The sequence below is a fragment of the Balaenoptera ricei genome, chromosome 4 (genome assembly GCF_028023285.1).
Source record: "Balaenoptera ricei isolate mBalRic1 chromosome 4, mBalRic1.hap2, whole genome shotgun sequence".
In the NCBI taxonomy this organism is placed as follows: domain Eukaryota; kingdom Metazoa; phylum Chordata; class Mammalia; order Artiodactyla; family Balaenopteridae; genus Balaenoptera; species Balaenoptera ricei.
Window position 1 is genome coordinate 121,758,255 of NC_082642.1, and position 18,182 is coordinate 121,776,436.

General features: G+C 37.5%; 1 protein-coding gene across 1 annotated transcript in view; it reads right to left on the minus strand.

Moving 5' to 3' along the window:
• The window catches only part of CHMP2B (charged multivesicular body protein 2B), a 29,329-nt gene extending 12,724 nt beyond the window's left edge, over window positions 1-16,605 (minus strand). The window contains exons 1-2 of the mRNA XM_059922215.1: window positions 16,324-16,605; window positions 957-1,048 (exon numbers count right to left, since the gene is read on the minus strand). Of these exons, the coding sequence (XP_059778198.1) occupies window positions 957-1,048; window positions 16,324-16,357 (126 nt within the window). The 5' untranslated portion in view covers window positions 16,358-16,605. The remainder of the gene's footprint in view (window positions 1-956; window positions 1,049-16,323) is intronic.
• Window positions 16,606-18,182: the final 1,577 nt, after the last annotated feature.

Consider the following 18,182-nt stretch of genomic DNA (forward strand, 5'->3'; position numbering starts at 1 on the left):
CAACCTTTATCAAAATAGCCGAAACCTGGGAATAACCCAAATGTCCACTGGCTGGTGAATGGGATAGACAAAATGTGAAATGTCCACACAATGAAATAACATTCATCAATAAAAAGGAGTTAGTATTCATACATGTAACAACACTGATTAATCTCAAAATAATTATGAATGAAAGAAGCCATATAAAAATGAATTCACTTTATGATTCCATCTATATAGAATTCTAGGAAATGTAAACTAATCTACAATGACAGATCAGAGTTGCCTAACTATGGAGGGAAACAGGGAGGGATGGGTAGAAGGGATTACAAAGGGAAAAAGGAAACTTTTGGGGATGATGGATATGTTCATTACCTTGACTGTAGTAATGGTTGTATGAGTTAATACATATGTCAAAATGTATCAAATTGTATGCTTTAAAAATGTACAGTCAACTGCATGTCAATTATACCTCAATCATGCTGGTTTTTAAAAATATTTTAAGCAACATACATTTAAAAGTATAACATAAAAATACAGAAAGATAGCCAATCTATTAAAAAAGTACATTTATTATCACAGACCCAATAACAGTTAAAATATCAAGTAAGACACCTATGAGTTAACAATTATTTTCTTGTAACACTATCTTGTTTTCTAGGACTATTTTATCTTTGCTGTTAACTGACAAGAAGGTGGCTCTGTTTTGAGCAATATTTCTTCCTAGGCATTCATGTCTTTCACAAACTGAAGAATATAATCAGCAGAATACACAATACACAGAATCCTGATAAAAGTCAGCAGAATGACACAGTAAACAAAGGTAAGCAGAAATTGCAGGAAGACGTTAAATGTCATTTCTTAGTAAAGTAAATCACTTACCACCTGTCGTGTCTTTTTCCTAGTTAGCTAATTATTCCAACACTGATTTCTAAATTTGTTTGAAAAGTTAAAATGAAATTTAATGTTCTACTTACCAGCTGCTTTTCTTGTTTCTCTAAAGCTGCTCGATCTCTGATTATAGCCCTCTGTGTACCTCGTAACTCTCGATTCTGTTCCTTTATTACATCTAAGAGAACCACAAAAGACACCTAAATGTATGAGTTGTAAAATCTTCTTCAATACCATTTAAAATATTGGACTCAGAAACCTCAATAAAAAAAATAAATAAACCTTAATTTACAAGGTGTTAAATTTTTTTTGTTTCAATTCAATATACTAAAAATTAATCAAATGTTAAAACAAATTATAAATATTGATTATATAAAAAACTACAGAAGTGCAAATATGCAAATATGCTATAGTTTGGCCAAAAGTATATATAAATCACAGTAAAATACTCCCTTAGAGAACTGATTATTATACAATGTTTAATATGGCATATACATATATGTCATATGCATACACACGTGCACGCGCGCACACACACACACCCTTTTCATCTCTCCTTATTCCAGTATTACATGAAATTCCAAGAAGGAAGACAAGCAATGTGTTTATTACATCTTTTTTCCTACACTAAGTCATCATAACAGAGTGAAGCAGCCGACCTTCCAATGAAGCAGACCTGGATTTGAATCGACCTCTGCCACTTGGTAATTATATGATGATACCTTGCAAAGTTAGTTAACACTCTAAACCTCAGGTTTCTTACAAAATTAGGATTGTTGTTAAGGAGTAAATAACATACACAATGCCCTGATATACTGTAAGTGTCCAGTCATTGTTAATGTCTTTCTCATTTATCTCAATTCATCTGGATCCACAGGTCTCACCTTTTTTTTAAAAAAAGATTTTTTTGATGTGGACCATTTTTAAAGTCTTTATTGAATTTGTTACAATATTGCTTCTGTTTTATGTTTTGGTTTTTTGGCTGTGAGGCATATGGGATCTTAGCTCCCCGACCAGGGGTCGAACCCACACCCCCTGCATTGGAAGGCGAAGTCTTAACCACTGGACTGCCAGGGAAGTCCCAGTCTTACCTTTTGAAGACTTAAAATATTAGTTAGTCTGAGACTGACAGACTATCATTTGGGTTAACTGTTACTAAACAGTGATTTCTTCAAAGGATCACAGATATGGATAGTAATGTTTGCCAAAACTCTTCCCTCATTGTCAGGAATCTTGCTAAGTGCTTTACATACAGTATACAGTATAATGTTCACAATAATGCCATGGAGTTGATTTTTCTATTATTTTATATATATGAGAAACCTAAGTGTTAGCAAGTTTAAATAATGTGCCCAAGGAATCCAAGTGTTGTCTCCTGAATCAGTGATCTTAATCATTTCACTAGAGTACCTTTTTAGTAAAGAGGTAGATTTAAAACCACCACCACCACAACAGAAAGAACAATCTCTTCATCAAATGGCACTGGGAAAACTAGATATCCACATGACACACACACAAAAAAAGAAATTGGACCCCTACCTAACACCATATATAAAAATTAACTCATAAAAGATTAATGACCCAAATATAAGAGCTAAAATCATAAAACTCAGAAGAAAACACAGAAGTAAATCTACATGATTTGGGATTTGGCAATTGATTCTTAGATATGACACTAAAAGCACAAGCAACAAAAGAAAAAAATAGATAAACTGGACTTCGTGAAAATTAAAAACTGTGATTAAAGGACATTATCAAATGAAAAGACAGTATAGAAAATGGGAGGAAATATATGTAAATTATATGAGTCTAGTATCCAGAATATATAAAAAACTCTGACAACTCAAAAACAAAAGACAAACAACTCAATAAATGAGTGAAGGCCTTGAATAGACATTTCTCCAAAGAAGATACACAAATGGCCAATAAATACTTGGAAAAGATGCAAAATATCATTAGTCATTAGGAAAACCAGATACCACTTCACATCTGCCAAAATGGCTATAATCAAAAACAGGAAAATAAGTGTTGATTTGCCAGTAGGAATGTAAATTATTTCAGCCACTGTGGATAACAGTTTGGTGGTTCCTCAAAAAGTTAAACATAAAATTACCAAATCACCTCACAATTCCCCTCCTAGGTATTCACCCAAAAAAACTGAAACAAGTACCTAAACAAATACTCTACACAAATGCAGCGCTATTTGCAATAGTCAAAAGGTGGAAACAACTCAAATATCCGTGAACTGATGAATTCATAAACAAACTGTGGTATATACATATAATATAATGGAATATTGTTCAGTTATTTTAAAAAATGAAGTACTGATACATACTGCAACATGGATAAACCTCAAAAGCGTGCTAAGTGAAAGAAGCCAGTTACAAATGGCCTTTTATGATTATACTCATATGAAATATCCAGAATAGGCAAATCCACAAAGACAGAAAGCAGATTGATAGTTGCCAGGAGTTGGAGAGAGGGGGGAATGGATGAGTCACTACTTAATGGATATAAGGTTTTATTTTAAAGTGATGAAAATGTTTTAGAACTAGAGATGGTGGTTATACACCATTGTGAATGTACTAAATGCTACAGACCTGTTCACTCTAAAATGATTAATGTCATGTGACTTTCATCTCAATTAAAACAGCAGCAAAGCCAGCAACCGTTACCTTTTTAGTGATGGAGCACCACAACTTATATTCTACACATTTCTGTTTTAATGAAACTTTACTCAGAATACAAATAACTACACTGAGTAATAGACACTATAGTAAGTGTTTCACAACAACCCCCAAAGGTAGGTACTATTATCTCACTTGTTTCAGAGGGGGGGAATTGATATTTGGTGAGGTAATCTGCCCAAGGGAGAAAAAGTGGTAGGATTCACATACAGCCATTCTGATGCCAAGGCCTCTGATTTTAAATATGCTATTACACTGTGAAGCTTTTAGGAAAACAAAAAGTAAAGTTATCAGAGATATAATCCTTATAAATATAGATCCATTATCAATAAAAATACTGTTAAAACAGAATGAAAAACATTTCAAGTCATTATATAGAATATAACTAATCAACTACAATGACTTTCTGAATAAAAGTTAAAATAAGATGCCAGAGCTCCTATATCCTACATACAAGACATCTATTTCTCCTCCTTTACTTACTCTGTTTCTCAATGAAGTTATATTGGTGGACATCTCATGCTCAGGATTTACTAAGAACACATTCTATATGTTCCTTAAACATAAGCATATGAAACCATACAATATCTATATGGGAGGTGAAATGAGAGGGAGCTCTCTCCCTCCACCAACTTCCTTCTGGATGGGAAACGTGTTTCATTTTAAAAAGAGGGAAGGAGATATTCTATAGACAAATATATTTGGGAAATGTTCAAGTTGGAAAAAAAAAATAAACCGATCTGTTTGCTTCAAGGCTTCTAAGAACATTTAACATAAGAATATACATTATCAATCTTTAAGGGGAGAATATGTGAGATTGTTTCCCAAATTTATTAAGCCAAGGATCCCTTTTAAGAAATCTCTATTAACATTTCTCAGATATAACTGTTTCATGGAGCATTGGTCGGGATCCTATTCTAAAATAACATGACTTATTAGTTTGCTAGGGCTATCATAACAAACACCACAGACTGAGTGCTTAAACAACAGAAATTTATTTTCTCCTAGTTCTGGAGGCTGTAAATCCAAGATTAAGGTGCTGGCAGGGTTGGTTTTTCCTGAGCCCTCTCTCCTTGGCATGCAGATGTCCACCTTCTTGCTGTGTCCTCACATGGCCTCTTATCCATGTGTGCCCATCCCTGGTATCTCTTCCTCTTCTTATAGGGACACCAGTTGTATTGGATTAGGGCTCCACCCTCATGATCTCATTTAACCTTAATAATCTCCCTAAAGACGGTATCTCCAAATACAGTCACATTAGGAGTTGGGGCTTCAACATACCAATTTTAAGGGGACATAATTAGGTCCACAACACATGATATTTTTCCTCTGACATCTACAGATTCATACTAAACAAAATAACAAAGAAAGCTCTCATTTCCCCTTTCAAAACAATCATCAGCCTTTTCATCCTCAACATTTAAACCCTCCAAATTTTTATCTTTTGGTTTTAGTTCCCTATTTTGCCCAAGGCAATGGATTGGTATGAAAACATTCACCACTTATCCTACTATTTCAATAGAAAATATGCCCTAAATTTAAAACTATGAAATTACAAATGAACTTTTAGAGTACAGCCCCTTTGTATACTAAAAACTCCCTGAACTCAAGTAGGATAAGATGAAATATTAACATAATGATGACAGTCTCCTAAAGTTACAAAAGTACTGGGCTGAAAGAGAAGTCACCGTGTTGATAAGTTGAAATGTGACCAGGTAATTGACACAGTGTAAAGCACTGTGAAACACTGCTGAAAGCCTTGACTGCTAAGATCTAGAATGTTATCCACATACATTTTTTTCATTACTTGGGTGGCATAATGAAAAATACATTATTTGGTCTTTGGCTTGAGTTCCTGGCACAAAGGTCCTAAAACCCTTGGAATTTCCTGAGTGATAGAAACATCTTTTGACTCAGAGAGGGGTACACCTAGATAGCTTCAGGATGGGGCTGGTTACCAGAAAGTCCAAATATTTGATTAGAAGGTGGGGAATTTCATCCCCATCCCTCAGGGGAGGGGAGTGGGGCCAGAGGTTGGGAAATAATAACTCTTGAACAAAGACATTGGAAGAGCTTCTGGGTTCGTGAACATATTGATGTTCTGGGAAGGTAACATGTCCAGAGAGGGCAGAGAAGCTCTGAGCTGCACCCCTCACCCCACCCCCCCTGCATAATAACTTGCTTCCATTTGGCTGTTCCTGAGTTGCATCGTTATAATAAAATGGTAATACTAAGTAAAGCACTTTCCTGAGTTATGAGTTGTTCTAGTGAATTACCAAACCTGAAGAGGGAGTTGTGGTGACACTAGAATTTATAGCTGGTCGGTCAGAAGTACTGGTGGTAATCTAGGACTGCGACTGGCCTCTTAAGTGAGGACAGCCTTGTGGACAGAGCCCTTAACCTGTGGTGCGGGGTCTGTGCTAACTCCAGACAGTTAGTGTTAGGATTGAACTGAACTGCTGGAGACACCCAGTTGGTGTCAGAGAATCAGAGTAAAGAACAGATATAGTCATCTTTGTTGAAAAACAAGTATGACATGAAATTTTAACAAAACAATTTAATTAAAATAGTTTGACTTCACTTTTCTTAATTTAATGTAACTATGTATACCGTAACTGTCACTGTATATAAGAGAAGGGAAATAAAGAAAATTAACTACTGCATATTCCACAGCCTATTGTTAATAGACCTATTAATATTTAAACAGTTCTAGGCTATAAACCAAGAGCATCTAATGTTATACTAAAAGAGTCATAACACTTTAAAACATATTAAGGTAAGTAGGAAAAGACAGTAAAACGTTTTTTCATATGAGATGATAGGTATATCTTATAAAACAAATTACTCTTTAATTTTCTTTAAAAACAATCCCTGCACTAAACCCCCAGTTAATGATTTGGTCTTCTAGATAATTCCGAAGGAATAACATGAGAAAGATTCTGAGACTATTTTAATGTTTTTAAGGCCAAGTTTATTTCCAATCATATTTATTTCTTAGTAGGTCTGATTTATTCCTAAGATTACAAGTTCTTTAAGAGCAAGAAGCACATTTTATTTTATTTACCTATCTGTATTCCCATTTTACTTCGTGTCAACAACTATACCAATATATTAGTTAACAGTAATCTAAGGCAGCACAAAAATATATATCAAAATGTAAAAGGATTTGCCTTATAGTCATAATTTAACACATTTCTTTAAAAATGTATAATAAAATCTATTGGTTATCAAGAAAGATGGCTGATAATTTAACAAATTATCATAGTAAAATCTGAACTACGATAGATACCTTTCTACAATGGAAAAATGTAACACTGAAATAATCAGATGTTTCTCTTATAATTTTTTGCTGTCCCCTTTTTTCATTCTGAGTTATGACCATGACAGAAATATGTGCAAGTACTGCTGACCTAGGAGAGACGGAGCGCTTGGCTCTGCCTATCCTGTGCTTCCCTGTCCATCCCGTTTCCTCCTCTAGTCAAGAGCACTCCCTGAACTCTCATACGCCAGCACTTCTTCTACCTCGTAGGGTGTTGTGAAGCGTTTCGTAACAGGTGGCTACAGGGAACTTGCAAACTGTGAAAATACATGGAAGTGTCCGTGGCGTGCTCTCTCTGTTACCATTTGGTGAGGTCCAAAGGGTTTGGGAACTCCCCCACCCACCACCCTCTCCTCACCCACACCCAGCACAACGCTGAGAAAAAGCCACTCAGGCCAGCTCTACTCTGGGCACTAAAGCCTGTCTCAAGCCTTTCAGGCTCTTTTTACTGAACAAAAGAACACATGTATACATTAGAGTGATAAGATCACTGACGTAAATTTTGGGCTTAAGAAGATACAGACAGAAAAGCTCATTCTGTACTCTTTGGTTCTGAGCCAATAAGGCCTATCTGCTTACAGAAAAAAGAAAGAAAGAAAAAAGCCAAAAAATAAAAAATAAAATCTAAAAGGGCCTCCCATGTGGTCTAGCTCACTAGAATTCTCTACTGGGGTTTGAGGCCAAGCCCCAACTTGAATTATGGCTGTCCTTCTAGACCCTGCTCATTTACATGCTATTTGCACATCTGAGGATTAAAGCAAAAAGTGGTTACCAACTGCAAATATGGACATTCATTAATTTGTGAGTAATATCCTCTCAAATGCCTATCTTTTGAGAAAAGGGAGGGGGCCTGTCTCAAGCTTTCAGGATAGTTCAGGATTACTGCTCCATGAGCGCTAAGGCACAACTCACCGACTGTACCACTCAGCTGGATTCAAGCTGGTCTCTTAGACAGCATCCGCGCTACCATGTACTGGGTTTGCCGCTTTACTATAAGGTCATGATGGACTTTTTAATCTAATAGATTTTTTCTGCTTTTAAATGTATTTTTTCAGAGAAAAATCATTTTGATTTATGCAACTTTATTGCCTACCAATTATTCTGAATCTAATGATCACATGGATTGAGAAAGGAGCACAAAATGCTCCCACATCCTTCCTTACCATCTCCATTAACTGGGTTTTGGAGATCAAGATCCAAGAGGAAAGTGAGCTTCCTCTTCAGATTTCAGGTGCAAGCTCTGCAAGCTAGTATCGATGGAAATAGTGGGTACTGTGGCACTGGTATAGTGGGATAATGGATATTAGGTAAACCCTGATCATGGCTATGAACAGAAGAGCCGGGAGTGAGAGTTCAGCTACAGCAGTCATGGTGGAGCTCACCAATGAACAATAAAGGGGGATGGGGGGTCCTGGCCATATGGGGCTATACCACCTTCTTAGGTTGATGAGGAGAAAAAAACTGCAAAAATGCTCCAAACTCAAAGGTTAAGGGATAAGAAACAAATACTAAAGGCCAGTAACCAGAAAATACCGGCTCTAAAAGCCAAATTTACTCAGAGGCAGAAGAACAATGACAATGAGAGAGTGGGTGAGGAGAAGTCAGAATTTGATATGCAAAGCAAACTTGCTTCTCAGGCTTTGGACACGATATATGAGAAATCAGGGAGAAAAGGTATCAGCTTAATTAACCAGTTTTAAACACATGAAAAAGAAAAAAGAAAAACAAAAATAAACTATAGGAAACAGAAAGGACAGTAGAGAATCATGCCAACAGCTTTACTCTATACATAGATCCACTTAAGAACCAGGTTGAAGTTGAAAAACTCAGCAGGACTCACTTGGCAGGAAGAGGTAGAACACTAAGAAGAGAATAGGAGTCTAGCCCTAAGGTAGGATAAAAGGAAGCAAAAAGGAATGCTTTTCCCCCCACCAGTAAAGTCTCAAAAGTCACTCAAGCCCTGAGGAATTCATTAAAATGAATTTGTTCATTATTATTAAAATATCAGTGTTTTCAAGAGTTGAAGGAAGGTTTTGAGATGTCAGCTGTTGGCAGATCTTTGGGTCACATGTAGTTCTCAAAGACACAGCCTTTGGCATCATCATCAATAACAGCTTCAGAAAACTGTCAAAGGGCAGTTTTCAGCTTAGATAAGTAAGGGAATGAGGGAATGATCCTTTGAAAGAACAGTCTCACAGATATATGGATGGACTTGAAGGTAGAAAATGGTAGCATGAAAAGAAATACCAGTCTTTGGTATCATGCTTGGGATGGAGAAATACAGAGGAAAGACATTTTCCTACAGAAATATCTGTTCCTAGGCTTCTGAAAGGGCCTCCTGCCTCGCTGTTCTCTATGCCTAGGAGGCTCGCGTACCAGATCATCACATGACTATTTCTTCTCAACATTCTGTTTTTCCCTCAAATGCCACATAAGTAGGGAAATCTTTTTTCATCACCCAGGTAACCACTCTCCCACAAACACAAACAACAACAAAAAAAACAGCAATAATGGATTTGGGAGGCGGGGCAATAGAAGAAATTTTGAATTTCATTCCATATTGAATAATGTTATTGTATACTATTAAATTTTTTGAGAGTCATAATGGCATTGTGGTTATACAGGTGAACAACCTATTCTTGGGAAATATTTGGTGGACTATTTAGAGATAGTTTCATTATGTCTATAATTTACCCTAAATAGTTCAACAAGAACCCACATATGTGTATATAAACACATATAAAGACATACACACATAGAGGAGGGAGAGAGAGAGCAAATGTGGCATAATGTTAATAATTGGTGCATTTAGGCAATGAGAAAATGGGTGTTCACTGAATACTGTCACTTCAACTTTTCTGTAGATTTGAAATTGTTCAAAATAAAAAGAGAACAGTCTACATTCCTAAAAATAAACAAATAAATAAAGTATGGAGAATTTTTGCTCAGAAAAATGCTCAGAAAAGAGAACGGTGCCCCTGAATCCCTTATTCAATTATTTTTCTTTGGTGTGCCAAGAATTTAGGGACCAAACAGAAAGTAATTTGAGTTTTTAAATATTCAGAATAATAATCACTCTGGGAACACACAACACGCTAGGAAAGATCTGGGTACTTACTGTAGGTAGCACCATAAGAATTTTGTATTTTACTTGGAAGAAAGCAGAATGTTTCTGAAGGGGATCTAATTTATATAGATGGTAAATTTTATTCCTTCTTGAGCTATAAAAAATGTGGCATCACAACTGACTCTTGACAGATTTATCCAACTTAGTCAAAACTTCACAGGTTCTGAACTCTGGAAAACTAGCATACATGGATACCACCCCAATGAGGCAAAACCCAAGAAGCTTTGTTCCTCTACTGTCAGTAACATTCCTCAAATTATCTCTAAACTTGTACTAAGGTTTGAGGTGAGTGGCGATAATATGGATGTAGACTATAGTAAGCTCTGGATACTGGGAACACAACTTTTGGTTAGTAAATGTTACTATTTTGGAATTTAGTCTCTAAATTCTAAACTGCTGCAGTTATTTTCATTTATGCTGAAGACTCTCTGCAACCTTGCAAATGTGGAATGACGGAAAAACTTAGAAAAAGCATAATCCAACTTTGGAAGTGCGTGAGGATCTACTTTGGTTCTGGCGAATGCAAATCGGGAAGCAGATGGGGGGAACACAAGGAGTGAGGCATTTAACATAATTTGAGGTGGCATCAAAGAAGAATTTCTAGAAAAAGAAACAACCTGACACAGTTCAAGTAAGCTAGAGGAAGAAAAAAAAAGAATTCTATGCATAAAGTCATTATAATTTAAAATATGTCAGAGTGGGTAAGAGTATGGTATATACAGATGAATATGAGAAGTGTTCTTGGAGAGTAAAATGACATGGCTAGAAAGGAAGACAAGGACCAGATCAAGCAGGCCCATACCTTATTAAAGAGCACTCACTTGATCCTTTTAGTGCTAGAGACTCAAATGGATATATACTGAGGAGTAGCATAGTAAGATTTGGATTTCATATATATCAATCACACAGGCAACTTTGTATTGAGTTGGCCAAAAAGTGCCTTTGGTTTTTAAGTAAAAATAAAAGACACACTTTTCATTTTCACCGAGAACTTTATTGAACAACGTATTCACCATTTTGTTCCACTACCTTCTGCCATTTTTCAGGCAACTGCATAATTCCATCTTCCCAAAACTTTTTATTTTTTTGAGAAAGGAACTGTTCCAGGTGCCTTTTACAGTCTTCCAGGGAATTGAAATTTTTTCCATTAAGAGAATTTTGTAAAGACCGAAATAAATGGAAATCCGAAGGCGAAATGTCTGGTGAATACGGCGGATGAATCAGAACTTCCCAGCCACTGTAACAGTTTTTGCCTGGTCATCAAAGTAACATGCGGTCTAGCATTATCTTGATAGAAGATTATGCGTTTTCTGTTGACCAATTCTGGACGCTTTTCGTCTAGTGCTGCTTTCAGTTAAGTCTAATTGGGAGCAGTACTTGTGGGAATTAATCGTTTGGTTTTCTGGAAGGAGCTCATAACAGAGGACTCCCTTCCAATCCCACCATATACACATCACCTTCTTTGGATGAAGACCGGCCTTTGGTTTGGTTGGTGGTGGTTCATTTCGCTTGCTCCACGATCTCTTCCATTCCACATTATTGTACAGTATCCACTTTTCATCGCCTGTCACAATTTGTTTTTAAAACAGAATGTTTTCATTACGTTTAAGTAGACAATCACATGCAGAAATACCGTCAAGAAGCTTTTATTCGCTAAAGTTATGTGGAACCCAAACATCAAAGTGATTCACATAACCAAGCTAGGGCAATGGATTTTCAACGCTTGATTTGGATATTTGAGTATGTCGGCTATCTCCCATGTGGTATAACATTGATTGTTCTCAATTAATGTCTCGATTTGATCCCTATCAACTTCCACTGGTCTACCGGACCGCGGAGCATCGTCCAGCAAGAAATCTCCAGCAGGAAACTTCGCAAACCACTTTTGACACGTTCGATCAGTCACAGCACCTTCTCTATATGCTGCACAAATCATTTTTTGCATTTCAGTTGCGTTTTTACCTTTCTTGAAATAATAAAACATAATATGCCGAAAATGTTGTTTTTTCTTCCATCTTCAATATTAAAATGGCTACACAAAAATTCACCAATCTTGATAAGTCTTTTTTTTTAAATGCACGCTGATATGACAGCCATTACATACAATCTAACAAAATTGTTTCAAATGAAGTTAAAGACAACTAAGTGCTACTAGAGCCATCTTACAGAAACAAACAAACAAACCTTTTGGCTAACCCAACAGATGAATGATTTAAAGGCTATGAAGTTACAGGAAAGAAACACAGAAAAGTGATGTAGTAAAGTGTAAAATAAATGGGATCTGAATAAGAGCAAGGAAGATCATATGTGCCAAACATTTAAGAGGCAAAAGGAAAAGGACTTGGTAATTAATTGAAGGTAGAGGGCAAAATCAAGAACTGCCAAACACTAGAAGAGGAGAACCCAGTAAAGGAACTGACTTGAAGGAGATGGTGATGAATTCTGTTTGGGATCTGTTTTAATTTGAGGTATCTGGGACATCAAGGTGGAGATACTTAGCAAACTATTGTATATATTGGTCTGAAACTCAGAAAAATATATCTAGAGATACACAATTGGGATCCATCAGCACTTGGGTTATATCTAAAATAATAAGAGTTTAGATAAGATCATGTAGGGAGAGAATGTACGATTAGAATAGTGGTAGTTCAAGATGGAACCAAGAAAAATACCAACATTTAAAGGGCAGGTTCAAATAAGAAAGGAAGAAAGGAGGAAAGAAGGAAGGAAGAAAGAAAGGAAAAAAGAAAGAAAAACATAAAAGGAAAAAGAAAAAGAGTAGTCAAAAAAATTTGAGGAAAATTAAGAGAGTGTTATGTCATGCGAGCTGAAAGAGAATTTCAAGGAAGAAATTATTGTCAAAATCAAATTCAAAACATAAGCCCAAGAGACGATCACTAAAAAATGACCACTGGATTTGGTGATCTAGAAGTCACTGATGATCTTAGCAAGATCTCATTCATTACATGAGATGTAAAACAAACTGCTGTACAATGGGGAGCATCAGAGGAGTAAAGAAGTGAAGATAGGAGACATCACCACTCCTTCGAGACGTTTCAATGAAGAGCAAAAAGAGACTGGAAAATACTTCCTAAGAAAATGTTGGGTTAAGGGAGAGTCAGGAAAAGGAGGGTTGTTTCCAGTTCTACCACCATTAGAAATTAAAGTTCTAATACTAATTCTAATGAGAGAAAATAATACTAATACTAATACTAATGAGAGAAAATAGTCTGGCTCACAGACAAAAGGTAGGTGTACATGGTACCTACCAAAAGCTGAGAATTCCATGTACTTAGCAAGAACAGCAAAATTAAACTGTGCCACAGGCTCTCCAATAAGAAGAAATAACAATGATAATACCCAAAGAAATGAGGTCCTGGCTTTGCTGCAGGCCCGTACCCAAGACCGGCCCGTAGCCAAGTTAATTTAGTAGCTGTGTGATCTTGGGCAAGTTACTTAGTCCTTTGCCTCTCAGTTTCCTCATCTATAAAGTGGGGATAATAATAGTACTTATAGGTTTTGTAAGAATTAAATAAGATACTGATACAAAATGCTAACAGTGCTGGCTTAGAGTAATACCTCAAATTTGTCTTTGTTGAGGATAACAGACAAAAAGTATATAGTGCCTAAATAACTTCACTTTTTAAGAGGCATATTTAGTTGTGCATTCATGACAAGTCCTCATGGCATCCTGATTTATAGGTTCATAATTAGCTTCAATAAATAGGTCACCATTAGTCCACTTAGGAAAAAAACAAAAAATAAAAAAAACACTGTAGATAAACACATTGCCATATATATGCCTTATATATATGTATATATCTTATAAATCAGTAAAAGTACTCAACTGTAATTTCAAATTCAAAAGAATCTCTTCTTTAGCATTGAGGTACAATTCTCATTAATTTTTGTAACAAAGTATACACTGCAGAGACTTGTTCATCTTTATGTCAAAAATGAATTAAACATAACTCTGAATAGTAATAAGTGTGTAATGTTGTCTCCCTTTTTAATTTACAATGTGCAGTATTTTTTAATGATATAATATGCAACTCTTCTAGCCAATCCAAAGAGACAAAAAGATTCAATTATTCTCCAGCTCTATAAGCAGTTACATATTTTCCTTTCATATCAGAATTTCATTGCTGCTGAAACAGATAAAAAGACAGCATACAGTAAAAGATCTTGTGATCAATAATCAACGAGTCTAAGGATCTGGGAGAAATGCATAAGAATACATTTAACTTCATAATATATAGCCTCATTATTGCTAAGAAGAATGCTGTCACCTTTTAAACAAAACACCTTATTTTTTATAAAACAAAGAATAAAAACATCAGTAAATCTCTAGATCAAAATAATGAAAGTACAGATCGACAGTTAAGATGTCATTAAGTGATCTGAATTGACATGATAATTTAAGAAAACATCAAGTATGCAGTTTGGTAGTTATAATGAATGTACATAGTGGCCAAATTTATATTCAGAAATTTCATACACAGATCTTTAAGACAGTAGTATAGTTCCTTCCAAAAGTCCTTAGGATCTTTTTCTCGCAAATAAGTCTATTTAGCTAAAACATTATTTCGTGGATGAATTAACCCAACTTCAAATAAATATACAGTTAAACACCCTCACTGCACATCCTCATTGTCTTTTTTTTTTTTTTTCTGCTCTATACTTCAAGTACAATAGTCACTAGATTGCCAAAAGCACCAGGAAGCACAGCACTGAAAATATAGAACTGATATTCATGTCTTAGTAAAAATTTGACAGATATCAAGCAATTAAAGCTAGGATGTTTGGCTTTTAATGTTAATTTTTAAAATTTAATTTGTAACATCACAGTAAGAAAGATGCAACCCTTTTCCTCTGTTTAGTAAATTCTCACTCTATAAAACTGAAACCAAAAAAATGAACCATTTTTTCCCCTGGAGTACTATACAATGACTGAAAATTATATTACTGGTACTGAAACACTGAAAAACTAAAGTGCCATGTTAAAGATTAAATAGGATTCTCAGGTAAAACACACATAAAACTCATTTCACATAATTGTATTACTTCCTATCCCAACTTGGTAGTTATTTCAGGTATTGTAAGTGGTATTTCTCAGTTAATAAAAGGTCAATTTCACCCACTCAGAATAAGCAAAAATATTATTATGCTCTGTGATAAATTAGGGGTAAAATGCCATTATGTGTTGAAGTAAAGGGTAGGGTGGCAGGGTAAAGATATGTTTTTGTCATCCTCCACAAAATAACTGTGCTGGCATTGGAAAAGTCACTACAGAGGAATGAAGGAGTTACCCCAGGTCTGGACTGACCACCCTGTTGGTACCAATCACTGTCTAGCTACCACTGCTCCTTTTGTGGCAGAGTTAGACCCTTACAAAGAAGTGATTCTTCGACTGAACCAGCAACAACCTAGATTCAACATGTAATGAGAAACACGATTTTTAAATAACTTGAATGAATTTGATTCCTAGTAGAGTCAATGAAAGTATCAAGACTAATTAAACAGTTACATAAACACATATTACAGTCATTCCTTATAAATACCCATTTGTATATTCCTGTACATTCACTTTTTTCCCCTTAACATGACATTGAGCTAAATGTCTGAAGCAATGCAAGTCTCTTAAAATGTAAACTTCTAGGCAGATAATGCATACCATATCTCTTTAGATAGCAAAAGACAATCATAAGGGAGAAAAATCTACTATGAAAACTAAATCCAGGCACTTCCCCTGGATTTCTTTAATTTTTCTACCGGTGTCAGTCAAGAAGCATTTTTTTCACGTCTCTATTGATGGGGTGTTCCTAGGGCAAGACCGGCCCGTACCTAAGTTCATTTTGTAACAGTAGCCTATTACACCCTCCCCCACCTCAACACAGGTTTCCGGTTTGGATGCCCAGAAGTAAGTAGTACGGCTCCAAACTGAAGGAGCAGTAAACCAAGCAGGGGAAACCAATAAGAAATTCATCAAATCACCAAGTCTAATGACACTCAAGGGCCAGCCGCATCCTGCCTCCGTGGATGCTCAGGATCCCGCTAAAGGAGAAAGCTGGGGGCGGGGCTGTTAAGGACTATGTTATCAGAGAGAGGAAGCCAGACTGCCCAGGTGAGGTTGAGGTGGGATGAGTCAGAAGAGATAGGGAAACAGAAAAGTGACGCACGAGGTAGGTCAAGTGGTCACCTGTGGGGCCACTTGATCCAGCCCCGCCCCCAGGGACAGCAACAAGAATCGCGGCCGGAAGCCCCCAAAATACGCCGGGGAAAGACAGAGCTGGGCCCCTTCGGCCCGGCCTGGAACTCACCATCCACGGTTTTCTTCCTGAAGAGGGACGCCATGGTCAGGGACCGCGCCCGGGCAGCCCGGCTCGGCCCGGTCCGGCCCGCGACTGGGAAAGGACCGGAGGAAAAGGACAGGCCTTTGGAGGGCTCGGGATGGCGGAGCGGATGGGCAAGAGAAGAGGGCGGGGTCTCCAGGCAGGACCCGCGGAGGGCGGGTATCCACGAACCCTGCCGCAGCGGAGTTGCCCTCCGCTCAGGTGACCGCGAACTAAGACACTTTTTGGAGAAGTCACTTCCAGGCAGCGCCTGCGTGATCTGCGCGCGCGCCTGCGTACTGCGGCGCCTGAAGCTGCAGCGCTGCCCTCACTTCAGCTGCTGCCCGCTCTGCCGCTTGCAGCGTCCCGGTGTGGCGAATCATGCGAGGCTTGAGGTGGTAGCAGTGCGTAGGAGACTGCGGGCGGTGTCAGGTGGCTTCTAGGTGCGGGTTCCGTGCTGAATGCTGACAGAGATGAGCCTTACTTAGCGCTCTTTTTGCCCCGGAGAAGCTGGAAGTAGGGGGGTCCCCAGAATCCTAGGACAAGCGTGGGTCGTCCTGGAACCAGTTGATTTACGACTATCCCCTTGCTGTCTGTATCAAGGCAAACATAAGTGCAGGGGCTGGTGATAATACTGAGGTCCGAGCCCCGGTGGTATTTGTCTCGGGAGTTCACACTCGTTTGGGCCCTGACTCGCTCAGAGGTCTCTCCGACGCCGCCCACGCAGCCCCCTGCCGGACCCGAGGCGCTCACTGCGGCCCTGAGCCGGTTTCTAGGCTTGAGAGTGGCGGGGGAGGAAGGGAATGGGGAGCAGCTCCCTTAAGGCACCATATTTTATTTAATGTTCTTGGCTGGAAACATGAAAAAAGAAATCCATACACATTTGTTGTATACCGGTTTAAATGTCGGCAACTCTATTTCTTTAATATCTCAATTTCTTGTAATTGCTCAAGAAAAATTTATGGCTACACTGTGAACCTATTAGAATGCTACATACCTGTACATTGGTATTCACTGTGGAAAAAAGCTCCATATTATGTAAAAGGAAAAGCATAATGAATTATTTCAAGAATCCTTCTGTGTATAAGCGTAAATATGGGAAATACTGTCTTTGGATCAAGACCTTGAGTTCATTGTTCATTTTGTGAGTGTGTGTGTGTGTGTGTGTGTGTGTGTCTTTCTCTTTCTGTGTGTACACATCTCTGTTTAATATATTATTTTTCTATTTGGAATCTTAATTTTGCTTTGAACTTTTTTCTCCCAATCTATTAGTGCTTTAAGCAGCACTGCCTTCCACAGGATGAAAATCATAGTACTTTTTTTACAAAGATGTGATTTATGATAGGAAGACACCTCAATAATAGTATCGGTATTATCAGTCACCTCTGGCTTTAAGAATCATGTCTCAAGGATTTTTAAATATTTGGGGTAGTCAGACTTTCCTTCCCCATTTTTCCCCCTCTTGAGACATCAAAGCCCTCAGGGCCACTGATCATCCCACTGTTGCTGCTAAAATTCAGCTAAGAGTCTGCTCATGAAAACTTTCTCAGAATAACATAGTAGTTTGCAAGGTATAAGTATCTTACTCCTTCTCAAGTTATTTGAGATATTGTGGGAAGGTGAAGAAGTAAGGAAACAGGAAAAAAAAAAAAAACATAAGCAGGAAACAGCCTCTGCCCCCAAGTCCCGGCCTTTCTTGGGGTAAGCTCTATAGCAAAAAGGCGGTTTACCCTGGCTGCCTGTTGTAATGAATAGCACTGAGCTGTGCTTGAGTGCCTGAGAGGCAATAAGCTGTGATGTGTCTAGTGATCGTATTCCTCCCTGCTGCAGTCACCCTTGTTTTATTA